Source organism: Orycteropus afer, unplaced genomic scaffold, assembly GCF_000298275.1.
Source record: "Orycteropus afer afer isolate SDZICR_OR568_19922 unplaced genomic scaffold, OryAfe1.0 scaffold00125, whole genome shotgun sequence".
NCBI classification, from domain to species: Eukaryota; Metazoa; Chordata; class Mammalia; order Tubulidentata; family Orycteropodidae; genus Orycteropus; species Orycteropus afer.
The window spans coordinates 1898468-1914638 of NW_006921712.1; the positions used below are offsets into that span (position 1 = coordinate 1898468).

General features: G+C 37.8%; 1 protein-coding gene across 1 annotated transcript in view; it reads right to left on the minus strand.

Annotated features, from left to right (window-relative positions):
- ERICH1 (glutamate rich 1) overlaps window positions 1-16171 on the minus strand; it is a 154959-nt gene that overhangs the window by 86342 nt on the left and 52446 nt on the right. Inside the window, exon 4 of the mRNA XM_007944433.1 lies at window positions 444-578. Within this exon, the coding sequence (XP_007942624.1) occupies window positions 444-578 (135 nt within the window). The remainder of the gene's footprint in view (window positions 1-443; window positions 579-16171) is intronic.

Genomic DNA, 16171 nt, shown 5'->3' on the forward strand with positions numbered 1-16171 from the left:
CAACAACAAAAGCAAGTCTAATAATTTAATTTTTTCCCAAAAAAGATACAGAATGAGTTATTTCCATGATTATAAAAATGTTATACTACCTCAGAGAGTTTGAAAATTTTGGGAAATAAATATTCTACTAAACCAAGACAAGTACTATTAACATTATGATCTATTTAATTTCAGATTTCTTCAATCACCGTAACAAATAAAACTATAATCATAATCCAACTTTATATCCCCCATTCTAAGTATTTTTTCCTATTATTCTAATTTTTTTACAATCTTTTAAAACAACTTTAAAATATGTAACAGTCCATTGTGTGATTATACAATGATATGCTTACCCATACTCCTCTAATGATAAATTTATAACAATGAAAATTTTAAAAGTTGTGCTTTATCTTCAAAGATGTTAACATTTCCTCTCTATCCCCAGAGGACCACATTTTTACCTTCTCTGTCATCATTGCTGGAAGAGTTCTCAGAATCCACGCGAATGTTCAACTCTGGCAAATCTGGAATATATCCCACAGGAGGCAGACTTACTGTATACAGTCGTCTTTCAGACTGGATCTTAGCGTCACCATCTGCAAAGGGAAAAAATAATAATAATATGGACTTGTAAACATTATATAATGCAATCAAGTGTTTATTTGCCCTGATACAATTTCTCCAATTAAAATCACTGAAGATATGAAATCAAATAACTCAGCAAAACCTAACCACTGTTTTAAATACTGATTTTAATAACCCAAGTATTTTGCCAGGAGATCAAGTCACCAATATATCTACCAAGGAAGAACAAATGACTTGTAATTATTTAAATCCATGTTAAGTTACTTATTTATGTAAATTCTTAATTTTTATAATATAATATAAAAGAATATCTAATTCATGAGTAGAAAGCAGAAAATAAAAATACCCCATATAAACATACTCTTCATTATCACAACATAAATCTCTTAATATTTAGTGCACAGTCTTCTGGAATCTTCTCCATATATACTAACAACATGTATACATTGTCCACACACAGACACATGCAGGTGCACACACACACACACACATACCCTGCAATAGAATCATACACATATTTTATTAGTATACATTTATATACATACTATACATTTCTGTGTAATGTGGAATATATTTAAAAGGGAATATAATATACTAAACCAACAGAGTAAGATATAAATCCACATACTATTTTAAAGGTTATATAATATTCCATGTTATGGGTGAATTACAATTTTGTCATAATTTATGACTCTCATAAATACTGTACATGGAGGTAGTTTTTGAATTTTTTCCTTTACAAACAGTTTCTATGACCATCCTTGTTACATAATTTTACATGCTTGGCCATTTTGTTCCTCAGCATAAATTCAGAGAAATGGAATCTTTGTTTTGAAGATATGTACCTTTTGCTGGCTTTTGAGAATATACCATCTAGAAAGATAACTTTAAGAGGGCTGATTTCTCCTATATTCTTTTTAACATTTGTTGTTGTTGTTGTTATGTGCTGTCGAGTCAGACCTGACTCATAGCGACCCCTCCTTGGCTTGCCGAGGCAGTATCACTACAGAAGTAGATTGCCTCATCTTCCTTCTGAGGAGTGGCTAGTGAGTTTGAAGCACCAGCCTTCTGGTTAGCAGTCAAGTACCTTAGGCACTATGCTACCAGAGCTCCCTTTTTAACACTGGGTAATACCAATCTTCTAAACCTCTATATTTTCATATAAAATATGAAAAAGTGACTCTCTTATGCATAACAAACACAAAAGAATATTCCAATTAGTCTTTCACATAAAAATGAATATTTGATTTTAAAAACAATCATAATGATAAATATTGCACAAAGCACTAATACATCTACTAGAACATTTTAAGACATTTAAATGCAGAAACCTTGAAACACTTTCAATTGCTCTGCCATCAACATATTTCACTTTCTTGAAGCTAAGATACAAGAATTCTAGTTCTTAAGTTAATTTGATTCACTAAGTTGATTAATTACTATGTCTTCCCCTGCTAGAGTCAAGGGCAGAATGGAGACATCCTTCTAAGTACACCATCCCCTTCTGGATAACATCAACATTTGATCATTTTTCACAGAATAATTTTAGAAGCTTTTAATCACCTAAATCTTTCTTAATAAGAAAGTTAAATAGAACTTAGAAATGTCATTGTTCATTTAATTATCAGGATGAATACAGGAGGTATCATGGAAGTGAAACATGCGATGACTCACACAATGAAAAAAAAATAATGATATATCTGAAAAAATTAACAATCTAATATGCTAAGGACACAATCCTCATATGTTAAGAAACCACAGAGTGACTTTAAAGGCTGGGCTTTTAAACTATGAATAACAATAGTTTTATAATGAAGGATTTTAAGCAAGACACAGTATTCCCTGGGGCTTCAATTTACTTATCTGTAAATTAAGGTGATCAAATAAAAGTCTCCAGTTCTGATTTTTTATTCTTCTGAGTAAAATATGGTTCACTGTGATGACACTTACCCTTTTTACAAGTCAGACATTATATTCATTGCTCAGGTGGTAGGCAAAGAGAAGATCAATTATACTTTCTTAAACAGCCACTAGCCATATGATATTCCATATGGTTTTCTTCTTACTTGACACCTACAGAGCACAACATTAGTCTGGAAAGCTAAATGAGAGCAGAGTTCCCCTGGGACATCTAATCTCCCAGCGTAACAGTTTGAGATATAGAGATGACACACTGAAATTCTACCTTCTTACATCTAGAAAAATATAGAGGAAAACCATCAATGCTTGAAATTCCTAAGTAAATGAGAGTAATTAGCTCTAGTTGGTTGATTTGTTTAAATATATAGTTCTGAATTTTCACTAAATTTCTGGTATTGGAATTTTTTTTTCTAAGATATGGTCATTCAAGCTTGATTTACTTGTTCAACCTCATTTAGAACTACAACCCACTGATCTGACCACCTTTTCACTGTCTTTATACCTGACAGCTTCCTTCTTCTTTCTCAGCTTTAATTTTGGAGTTCTTCATTTTAATCACTCATTTGCATACACCTGTAGAGACTGTAGGTGTCAGGGATTTCATTTTACTAGGATCCACAATCAACACCCATGGAAGTATCAGTCTAGAAATCAGAGGTTGTATTTGCACTGAGCAAATCTGCTGCAAAAGACCTCTTTAAAGTGTTAAAGAACAAAGATGTCACTTTGAAGACTAAGGTGAGCCTAATCAAAGCCATGGTATATTAAATCACCCATGCATGTGAAAGATGGACAATGAACAAGGAAGATCAAAGAAGAATTGATGACTTTGAATTGTGGCACTGGTGAAGAATATTGAAAATACCATGGACTTACAGAAGAAACAAATCTGTCCTGGAATAAGTGCAGCTGGAATGCTCCTTAGGGGAGAGAATGGCCAGATTTCATCTTACCTACTTTGGTCACGTTGCCAGAAGGAACCATTCCTTGGAGAAGCTTATCATGTTTGGTAAAGTAGAGGCTCAGCAAAAAAGGGGAAAACCCTCAAAAAGATGGACTGACAAAGTGGCTGCAATGATGAGCTCATGCATAACAAGAATTGTGAGGATGGCACAGGACTGGGCAGTATTTCGTTGTTGTACACAGGGTCTCTGAGTCACAGCCAACTCCCCAACACCTAACAACAACCTAGAGCTTTGGTGGTTTACTGGTCAAAGCATTTGGCTGCTAAGCAAAAGGTTAGAAGAACCTACCAGCCGCTTCATAAGACAAAGATAAGGTACTTTCCTTCTGTAATGATAGCCGTGGAACCCCTTTGGGACAGTTCTACCTTGTCCTAAAGAGTTGCTCTAAGTCAGAATCAATGCATTGTCAACAGGTTCGTGATTTTTTTGTTGTTATAGCTCCCTTCTCTCTTTCTCCTCCTTTGTTAAATTTGCCTGGCAAAGTCCCAACCAGGTTATACTGAACTTTCTACTTCCTCTGGGCTGTTCCTGAACAGCTGAATGGTTGTGGAGAAACATACAACCACCTTGATTGCTCTCACTTCAAATGCAGAGCCATTCATCTCAAATGGGTACTTGGCGCTGCCTGAACATCGTAACATTGCAGGCTCTCTCCCCCAACAATGATATTATACCTCCTCCTCTCTCTTCTAAAAGGAGCTCTGGTGGCATAGGACTTTTCTTCCCATTTCCCTATGAATAAACAAAATCAGACTACAGTTTCACAGGCTTCTGTCACCACCTCTACTATAACTAGAATCATCATCAGATATTATCTTCCCTCTAACCTTATAGACCAGCCATGGCCAATTCCATCACTCTTGTGCTAGGATCCCATCCTATTTCACCTAGTCAAAGACAAGGCTCTGGCAATTTTTTCTTCCTTTTCTCTCACATTATCAATTTTTCATCTCTATCTTATCATTCTTATTAGCATACAACCATGCTATTATAACTCTAATCTTAAAAAAATGTTTTTGCTCCCCCTTTCCCTTATCTACCACCTAATCAATAATGCATCTTTTCCCAGCAAAGCTACCTGTAATTATAATTCCCAATTCTTCTACTCTTCTACTTTTGAGCCAATCCAATTAGTCTCTCTTGTCAAGGTCACAATAACTTCCAAGTTTTGCTAAACATATGTAAATATTTCTTATTATAGTCAATAATGACCAGTTTTTTAAACTAATTTTTGGACTCCCTGCTGTTTCCAATACCACATGCTTCCTCTCTAGGTTCACTTTTGTTTCTGCTAGAATACATCATGCTTTCAGTCAGAGTCTGTAGGTGGTAATGCTTTGTAGGTTAAGAAAATATATTTATTTGGCTTCTTTTTAAAGACTGCATTTATTTATTTACTTAATAGGTACTATTATATAGCTCCAGGAGTACAAAAGCATACACAGTGAAAAATCTTCCTCTTACCTCTGTTCACCAGTTACGCAGCTCCCCTTCCAGGAGATAATTAATGTTATCATTGTGTATGTGTGTGTGTGTACTCTTCCAGAACTATTTGTGTATACAGAAACAAATATACATATATTCTTTTATTTTTTTTAATGAATCCAGTAGCAAATAGTGCCTCTTGCTTTTTTCATTAATGATATATCTTGGTGTTCACTCCAATAATAAAGAATGTTCCTCACTCCTTTCTATGTGTGCCTATGATTCCAAAGGGCAATGTACCATAATTTATTTAACTAATCTATTAATGTGTGCCTAGAGGATGGCCTCGGGCCCAAGGCAGTCGCCTGCCAAGCGCAAGGCTGGCGGTTCAAACCCACCCGCCGCTCCCGCCACGGTAGGCTGGGGCCATCTCTTTCTAGGATCTCTGGTAGCGTAGTGCCTAAGGCAATTGACTGCTAACCGGAAGGTTGGTTGTTCAAACCCACCAGTCCCTACTCAGAAGGAGGGTTGGGCAATCTACTTTTGTAGTGATACTGCCTCAAAAACCCAAGGAGGGGTCGCTATGAGTTGGGGCGACTCGATGGCAAAACAACAACAACAATCTATTAATGTAAATTTAGATTTTTCCAATCTTGTTATTCTGAGTAATGCTATAATGAATAACCTTGAACGTGTCATTTTCCAAAAATGTAAGTTAATCTACAGGAAAAATTGCTAGAAGTATAATTGCTGGGTCCAAGATATATGCATTTATAACTCTGGTGTATGTTGTCCAACTGCACTTCATAAAGAATGTACCAATTTATACTTCAACTAGGCATGCATGAGTGCATATTGCCTGCTCCTGACAGTGTGTTAAAAAAATGTTTTGATCTATGACCATTTAACAGATGAAAAAGGTATCTCAATATATCTTTTGATATCTTTCTATTATTAGCAACAAGTTGAATATTGTTTTTGTTTGTTTTTTAAAGCCATGTGTATGTACTTCTGTTGTTGAAAAAAGGTATTTGCAATGCATAAGTCGTTGGTCTTACAAAATTCTATCATGCCATCTCCAGCATTATTTCTGTCATCAAGGCCAAATTTTCCAACTACCGGTGATTCTTCTTTGTTTCCAACTTTTGCATTCCAATCACCAGTGATAAGCAACACATCTTGATTGCATGTTCGGTCAATTTCAGACTGCAGAAGTTGATAAAAATCTTCAATTTCCTCATCTTTGGTTTCGGTGGTTGGTGCATAAATTTGAGTAATAGTCGTATTAACTGGTTTTCCTTGTAGGCGTATGGATATTATCCTATCACTGACAGCACTGTACTTCAGGGCATATACTGAAATATCTCTGTGATGATGAATGCCACACCGTTCCTCTTCAATTTGTCATTCCCAGCATAGTAGATCACATAGCTGTCTGATTTAAAATGGCCAAAAATGGTCCATTTCAGCTCAAACTTATGCCTAGGATATCAATCTTTATGTGTTCCATTTCATTTTTGACAACTTCCAATTTTCCAAGATTCATACTTCATACATCCCATGTTCCGATTATTAATGTATGTTTGCAGCTGTTTCTCCTCAATTTGAGTCGTGCCACGTCAGCACATGGAGGTCCTGAAAGACTTACTTTTTCCATATCATTAAGGTTGGTTCTACTCTAATGAGGCAGCTCTTTCCCAGTCCTATGAGTGCCTTCCAACCCAAGGGGCTAGTCTTCCTGCATTATGTTGGACAATGTTTCTAAGCTATTCATAAACTTGTGCAGTAACATATCAGACAGTGTTTCTCTGCTATTCGTAAGGTTTTCCCTGCCCAATTTTTGAGAAGTGGATGGCCTCCTCCTTCTTCCCAGTCTGCCTTAGTCTGTAAGACTAAAGTTTCAACGTTGAAACATGTGCACCATGTGCAACTCTGCTGGCATCTGAAACACCAGTGGCACAGCCTCAAGCCTCACAACAATGTACAAGCCTCATGGTATGACAAACTGACAGACAAGTTTGTCGCCCTTAGCTTTTGGAAACCCCTGCATCCTCCTCTTACCTAATTCCTACCTGAAACCTGCCATTCTGTGGTCCCTGGCCACTCCTGGTCCCTCCCTTTCTGGGCTCTAGGGGGCTTGGGGCCTAGCCTTGCCTCCTGTCCCTTTTTACCTGGATATCTTGTCACTCCTGAGGTTCCCGAGGCCACTCCTGGTCCCTCCCTTTCCTGGTTCTAGGGGCCAGGAAGTCATTCAACAACACAAACGACGGCTATACACGTGGACTTTGCCAGACAGCACACACAAGAATCAGATCGACTAAATCTGTAGCAAGAGGCGATGGAAAAGCTCAATATCTGCAGTCAAAACCAGGCCAGGAGCTAATTGTGGAACAGACCAACAACTGCTCATATGCAAGTTCAATTTGAAGTTGAAGACAATTAAAACAAGTCCACAAGAGCCAAAATATGATCTTGAATATATCCCTTCTGAATTTAGAGACCATCTAAAGAACAGATTTGATACACTGAACATCAATGACCGAAAACCAGAATAATTGTGGGACGACATCAAGAGCATCATCCATGAGGAAAGCAAGAGGTCATTAAAAAGATGAAAAAGACCAAAATGGATGCCAGAAGAGACTCTGAAACTTGTCCTTGAGCAGACAGTAGCTAAAGCAAATGGAAGAAATGACAAGATAAAAGAGCTGAATGGAAGACTTCAAAGAGCAGCTCAAGCAGACAAAGCCAATTACTATAGTGAAATGTGCAAAGACTTGGGGTTAGAAAACCAAAAGAGAAGAACACACTCAGCATTTCTCAAGCTGAAAGAACTGAGGAAAAAAATTAAGCCTTGAGTTGTAATACTGAAAGATTCTATGGGCACAATATTGAATGATGCAAGAAGCATCAAAAGAAGATGGAAGGAATACACAGAGTCACTGTACCAAAAAGAACTGGTCGATCTTCATCCATTTCAGAAGATGGCATATGGTCAATAACCAATGGTATTGAGGGAAGGGGTTGATACTGCACTGAGGGAATTGGAGAGGAACAAGATTGCAGGAATTGACAGAATACCCATTGAGATGTTTCAACATACGGATGCCCCACTGGAGGCACTGACTTGGTTATGCCAAGAGATTTGGAAGGAAGCTACCTGGCCAACTGACTGGAAGAGATCCATATTTGTACCCATTCCAAAGAAAGGTGATCCCACACAATGTGGAAATTATCCAACAATATTAATATCACATGCAAGTGAAATCTTACTGAAGATAATTAAAAACCGTTTGCAGCAGTATACTGACAGAGAACTTCCAGATGTGCAGGCTGGATTCAGAAGAAGATGTGGAATGAGGGATATCATTGCTGATGTCAGATGGATCTTGGCTCAAAGTAAAGAACACCACAAAGAGGTTTACTTGTGTTTTATTGACTATGCAAAAGCATTTGATTGTGTGGATCATAACAAATTGTGGATAACACTGAGAAGAATGGGAATTCACAAACACTTAATTGTACTCATGAGGAACCTGTACATAGACCAGGCGGCCATCATTCAAACAGAAAAAGGCAACACTGCATGGTTTAAAATCAAGAAGGGAGTGTGTCAGTGTTGTATTCTTTCACCATACTTATTCAATCTGTATGCTGAGCAAATAATCTGAGAAGCTGGACTATATGAAGAAGAATGTGGCATCAGGATTGGAGGAAGAATCATTAACAACCTGCGAAACGCTGATGACACAACTTTGCTTGCTGAAAGTGAGGATGACTTGAAGTACTTACTGATGAAGACTGAAGAATACAATCTGCAGTATGGACTACATCTCAATACAAAGAAAACAAAAATCCTCATAACTGGACCTATAAGCAGCATCATGATAAATGGAGAAGAGATTGAGGCTGTCAAAGACTTCACATTGCTTGGTTCTACAATCGACACCAATGGAAGCAGCAGTCAGGATATCAGACGATGTACAGTACTGGGCAAATCATCTGCAAAGGACCTCTTTCAAGTGCTGAAGGGCAAAGATGTCTCCTGGAGGACTAATGTTTGCCTGACACAAGCCATGGTATTTTCAATCACCTCATATGCATGTGAGACCTAGACAATTAATAAGGAAGACTGAAGAAGGGTCTATGCTTTTGAGCTTTGGTGTTAGCAAAGAATGCTGAAAGTACCGTGGACTGCTAAAAGAGCTAACAGGTCTATCCTGGAGGAGGTGCAGCCAGAATGCTCCTTGGAGGCAAGAATGGCCAGACTTCGTCTCACATACTTTGGTCATGTTGTCAAAAGGGACCATTCTCTGGAGAAGGATGTCATGCTTGGTAAGGTGGAGGGTCAACAAAAGAGGGGAAGGCCTTCAAAGAGGTGGACTGACAGTGGCGGCAGCGATGGGCTCAAATGTAGCAAGAATTGTGGAGCTAGCTCAGGACCAGGCAGTGTCTTGTTCTGCTGTGCATAGGGTCGCTATGAGTTGGAGATGATTCGATGGCACTTAACAACAACAACATGTACTTCTGTGAATTGCCTCTTACTCTCCTTTGCTCGTTTCTGTTTTGAGCTACTCATCATTTTCTTATTAATACTTGAGCTCTTTGTATATTAAGAAAAAGAATCTTTCACCAGGACTAGCAACAGCAGCATTTTTCCCAGTTTATTATTTGTCTTCTAGTTTTGTTAAGATTTTCTTTGCCACATAGAAATTAAAACATCATAAGGTATAAATATCAATGTTTTCTTTTACGCTTGTGTACGTGAATGAAACTTCCCAAGAGAAACGCTTCCCCATGGTATATTCTGGCAACTTTCTGGTTCTAATTGTTTTTAGATTTAAATATTGGTTCTTCTTGGAATTTAGCCAGATTTGCAATTTTGGAGGTAAATTTAAGTTCCAACTTATTTTCTTTCCAGATAGCTATGCAGTTGTTCCCAATATAACTCATGGGTTTCTCCTCTTTGCTCTCGCTCAATGATTTGTCCCCTTACTCTTCAATGTCAGCTTGACTTCATGTAAAATTTCAGCTTAGTGTAGTTTAATAGAACTTGTTATGATGGTGGAAATATTCTACATCTGCATGTTCAATACACTAGCTATGAACTTCATTTGTGGTTAATGAGCACTTGAAATATAGCTAATGCAAAGGACTGAATTTTTAATTTTAATTAATAAAAATTTCTATGTTGTTGTTATGTACCATCGAGTCAGACCAACTCATAGCGACCCCTCCTTGGGTTTCCAAGACAGTATCACTACGGAAGTAGATTGCCCCATCTTCCTTCTGAGTAGTGGCCGGTGGGTTTGAACCACCAGCCTTCTGGTTAGCACTCAAGTGCCTTAGGCACTACGCCCCCAGAGCTCCTAAAATTAAATAGCCACAGGTGATATGGCTACCTTATTGGACAACACAGTTCTAGATCAAGTTAATTTTTCTCAGCATGTAGGAAGATTTTATTTCATGGTTTTCTGTTCTCTACAGTTGTCTACCAAGTCCAGTTAGTCTAAGAATTACTTCTTAGGCAATCTGTCTTCTCTGTGATGATTTCCTATCCTTGTGTTTAAGTGTAGATTTGCTTTTATTTATCCTGTTGACTACTTAGAGTGACTTCTAATCTAAAGACTCTCTTCTGGAAAATTCTCAACACATCTATCATACCTGCCTAAAATCTCAAGCATGCTTTCCTTATCTACACACACTGTTTGAATCTCTATGCTGGATTCTGACTGAGCATTCTTCAGTACTACCTTCAATTCACAAATGTTCTGTTAACTGAGCATACAGCGCACACTCACTTTTTTTTTTTTTTTTTAATCAATATTATATATTTATTTCCAAGATTTAGGTGGCTCTTTTCCATAGTCGTTGTTTATTTCATTTTGGTCTGGTTCAAGATTCCTTTCTAATATAAATTATCCCATTATTATTTGCAACACAACTCTCAATGTACTTAAAATATTCCTTTTCTTGGAATATAGAAAGATTTTCAACTCAGTTGCTCAACCCAGAAACCAGGAAATCATTCATGAATTATCTTTCTCCGTCACTTGCACCTGCAACACATCAGTTGTGGTGTGCTGTCGAATCAATCTGACTCATAGCAATCCTATAAGACAGAGTACAACTGCCCCATAGGGTTTCCTAAGCTTCAATCTTTACAGGAGCAGATCGCCAAGTCTTTTGTCCCATGGAGCGAATGGTGGGTCCAAACTGCTGACCTTTCATTTAGCAGCTGAGTTCTTAATTGCATTACCAGGGCTCCCATACATGTCTACAATGGTCTCTTCAGCAAGCTCCTTTTCATCCTTTAGGTTCCAGCTTCTGTAACTTTTCAGTACTCGCACAATTTAAACAAGGCCTCCGTGGCAACTCCACACCTCCATTATTCAATCTCAGCACAATTTTCTTCTTAACAGATTTTCAAAAAATAGCTGTACCCCTACCATGGGCTGAGCAAGATTTATTTTTTTCAAAATTTGCAGCTGTTTACTAATTCACATGTTTATTGCGTTCCCAACTAGAATATGAACTGAATGATGACAGGGAGTTTTGTTATAGTGGCTAAAAGCACTTGACTGCTAACCAGAAGGCTGGTGGTTCAAACCCACCAGCCACTACTCAGAAGGAAGGTTGGGCAATCCTACTTTCATAGTGATACTGCCTCGGAAACCCAAGGAGGGGTCGCTATGAGTCGGGGCCGACTCAACGGCATATAACAACAACACAATCCTATAATCAGCACTTTGCAGTGCCTAGCAAACAACAGGAATTCAATATTGAATAAATCAATGACTGACCCATTATTACCAGATTAACTTCCACTGCACTATGAAAGATTGAATCCTCACTGATCCTTAGTGATATCATAGCTTTAGTTAAACTGCTTAATGTTTATAAACCCAGAAACTGAAGCATTATTTTGGGAAGGCAAAATAGTATAGTAGTTACAAGATTAAATGTAAGTTATAGAATCACATCTCGGTTCATATCTCAGTTCCTCTAGCTAAGTAGTCTTTTGACCTAAACCTCAGAGTCTTCATCTACAGAAGTAAGTATCTGCCTCACAGGATTGTTTCAAAGATGTAATGAAATAATGCATGTGAGGCAATTGGCATGATACCTAACAAGAAAATAAATAATATGATAATTAAAACGTATGCAAAAATTTATTTACTTAAGGTAATATGATACAATATAACTATTACTTATAGTGCAGGATACCAAATAAATTGAAAACCCTGATATTATAAAGATGCCAGTTCTTCCTAAATTTAGCTATTGATTACATGTAATTCCAATTAAAATCCCTAACTAAACCAAACTCACTGTCACTGTAATGATTCTGACTCATAGCAAACCCCATTATCCTATCAATGACAGCACCATACTTCAGGATAGATCTTGAAACCTTTTTTTGTGACAATGAATGCCACACCATTCCTCTTCAATGTGGCATTCCCTGCATAATAGATCATATGGATGTCCAATTCAAAATGGCCCAAACCAGTACATTTCAGCTCACTAATGCCTGGGGATATTGATCTTTATGCATTCCATTTCATTTTTGGCCCCTTTTTAGTTTGGTTTTTTGGTCCAATTTTCTTAGATTCATACTTCATAGATTCCATGTTCTGATTATTAATGGATGTTTGCAGCTGTTTCTTCACATTTTGAGTTGTGCCACATCAGCAAATGGAGGTCCTGAAAGCTTTAGTCCATCGATGTCATTAAGGTCAACTCTACTCTGGGGAGGCAGCTCTTTCCCAGTCTTATTTTGAGTGTCTTTCAACCTGAGGAGCTCACCTTCCAGTCCTACAGCAGGCAATGTTTCAGGGCTAGTCAGAAAGTTTTCCAGTACCACATCAGAGAGTGTTTCACTGCTATTCATAGTTTTCACTGTCCAATTCTTTGAGAAATAGGCAGCCCCTTCCTTCTTCCAAGTCTGTCTTAGTCTGGAAGCTCCACTGAAACCTGTCCACCATGGGTGGCCCTGCTGGTATTTAAAATACTGGTGGCACAGCCTCTAGTCTCATGGTAACATACAAGTCACCACAGTATGACAAACTGATAGACGAGTGGTGGACTGGGTAATAGAAGAAATTAAAAACATTCTTGAATCAAACAAGAATGAAAATACAACATATCAAAATATTTGTGACACAGCAAAAGCAGTGATCAGAGGACAATTTATAGCAATAAATGTACACATCAAAAAATCAACTTTAACCAAACATCTCCAATAATTAGGAAAAAGCAGACAAAAAAAAAAAAAAAGCCTACAGTCACTAGGAGAAAAGAAGTAATAAAGATTTAAGCAGAAATAAATGGAACAGAAAAACCATTGAAAGAATCAACAAGTTTAGAAGTTAGTTCATTGAAAGGATTAATAAAATCGACAAAAGACTGGCAAATTTAAGAAATGAAAAGAAGGAGAAGATGCAAATAACACAAATAAGAAATGAAATGGATGACATCATAACAGAACCAACCAAAATGAAAAGGATACTAATCAGAATAGAAGGAGCTCTGGTGGTGTGGTGCATAAGGCATCTGACTGCTAACCAGAAGGCTGGCAGTTCAAACTCACCAGCCACTCCTCAGAAGGAAGGTTGGGCAATCTACTTCCATAGTGATACTGTCTCAGAAACCCAAGGAGGGGTCACTATGAGTCAGATCTCACTTGATGGCAACATGTTTTTTTGGTTTTTTTTTTTTTTTTTTTGGATACTATGAAGCAGTGTACTCCAACAAATTCGAAAACCTAGATGAAATGGACAGACTTCTAGAAACACACTACTTAACTAAAACAGACTGAAGTAGAACATGTGAACAGACCCACAACAAAAGAGGAAACTGAACAAGTCATTAAAAAACTAATAATGAAAAAAAAAAAACCTACCAACAACAAAAGTCCTGGCTTAGACAGCTTCCCCAGAGAATTCTAGCAAACGTTTAGAGAAGAGCTGACATGTTTCCCACTCAAACTATTCCAGAACATAGAAAAGGATGGGATATTCTCAAATTCACTTTATGAAGCAAGAATAACTCTGATATAAAAACCTGGCAAAGACACCACTAAGAAGGAAAATTACAGACCAATATCCCTCATGAATATAGACGTAAAACATCTTTAACAAAATCTTTGCCAATAGACTCCAACAACATATCAAAAAAATTATATATCATGATCAAATGGAATTCATACCAGGTATACAAGGATGGTTTAACATTAGAAAAACAACCAACATAATCTATCACATAAGTAAAATGAAGGAAAAGAACCACATGATCATACTAATCAATGCAGAAAAAGCATTAGACATAATCCAACACTCATTCCTCCCAAAAAACTCTTAGCAAAACAGGAATAGAAGGGAAATCCCTCATCATATAAAGGGTATATACACAAAACCAAGAGCCAACATTATTCTCAACAGAGAGAGCCTCAAAGCATTCCCCTTGCAAAGGGAAACCAAAGAAGAATGCCATCTATCACCACTTCTATATAATGTTTTATTGAAAGTCCTAACCAGGACAATAAGGCAAGAAAGGGAAATAAAATGCTTCCAAATTGGTAAAGAAGAATTAAAACTATCTCTATTTGCAGAGGAAATGATCCTATACAAAGAAAATTCCAGAGACTCAGCAAGAAAGCTACTGGAACTAATGAAAAGATTCAGCATAGTGGCAGGATACAAGTTCAACATACAAGAATCAGTTGGAATTGTCTACAATAACAGAGATCTCTGAAAAGGAAATCAGGAAAAAAATAGTATTTACAATAACTACCAAAAAGATAAAATACTCAGGGATAAACCTTACCAGAGACACACACAAAAAAAATCTTACCAGGGAAGAACACGCCTGGCATTTCTCAAGCTGAAAGAGCTAAAGAAAAAATTCAAGCCTCAAACTGGCATACTGAAAGGAAAGGCTATATAACAAAAACAAGTGACCAGCACAATAGCAAGACATGGAGAGGTGCACAAGAGGTATAGACAACAAAGGTAAATACTTTTACATACACAAATCAGTATTAACATTATCCATAATAACAAACATCAATCTGTGGGTGGCTACACAGGTAGCCAAATGGTCAAGTATGGGTAGTCAAAAGGGAGTATTTCCATGACAATATATAACTCTGACAGATGATATTTCTACATTGCATTCTTACGTACTATAAGAATGTGCACATACAGCTAACAGGAGACAAAGTTATGATAATTTTTTAGCTATAACCAAACACCTTAAGGGAGTGAGTTGCTGGGTCTGTGGGCTTGGGACCATGCTCACAGGAGGCATCAAGTTCAACTGGCATAACATACTATAAAAAAACATTGTTCTATATCCTACACTGCTGACGAGCAAGGGTCTTAAAAGCTTGCAAGTGGCCATCTGTTTTGGTTATCTAGTGCCACTTTAACATAAAATAGCACAAATGGGATGGTTTGAACAAATAGTTTATTCTCTTACAGTTTTGGAGGCTAGAATTCTTAGTTCAAAGTGCCAGGCTCTAGGGGCTGGGTGAAAGCCCCTCGATCTTGGATTTCAACTCTGTCTCTTGCTCCCAGCCCACTGAAGCTAGAGGCTTTCTTCACTCAGGTAGCTGCTGGCTGCTGAGGCTGACAAACCCAAGGTTGACAAGTAAAAAGGCACAGCCCTGTATTACCAAAGCACATGGCAGACACTTGATTCAAGTGCATTAAGAGTCCCAAGATCGGCACACAACATGGCAGGCTGCTGAATGAAGACTCAGCTATACGCAGGGTCCAAGCGTGCCAAAAAGCTCAGAGACGTTTCTCAACGCTTCTTATATGCTGGAAGCAGACCACATCGCTAAACCAGCTACTCAGCTGCTCAGCAGATTGCACCACGGAGTTACTGCCAGTCTCATCATGGGGAATAACTACATCCAGCTGCCCAGTTACTCAACCAGGCCCAGCCAAGCTGATACCCAACCTTAATTACCACATCATCTAAGATGCAACAATTGACCTCTCTCCCTCCAGAGCAAAGAAGAATGAAGAAAATAAAAAATGCATGGAAACAATTAGTCCAAGGGATTAGTGTACCACGGGACCTTAATCTACATGATCCTGAGTCCAGAAGAACTAGAGAGTACCCAGATACCACTTCCAACCACTTGGAAAGGGATCAAAATAGGAGATCCTGGGTAGAGTGTGAAAAAAAAGTGGAACAATACCCAAAATCATAAAAAAAAAGACAAGCCTTACTAATCTGATAAGAGACAGGTGAAACCCCCAAGACTATGGCTCCTAATCAGC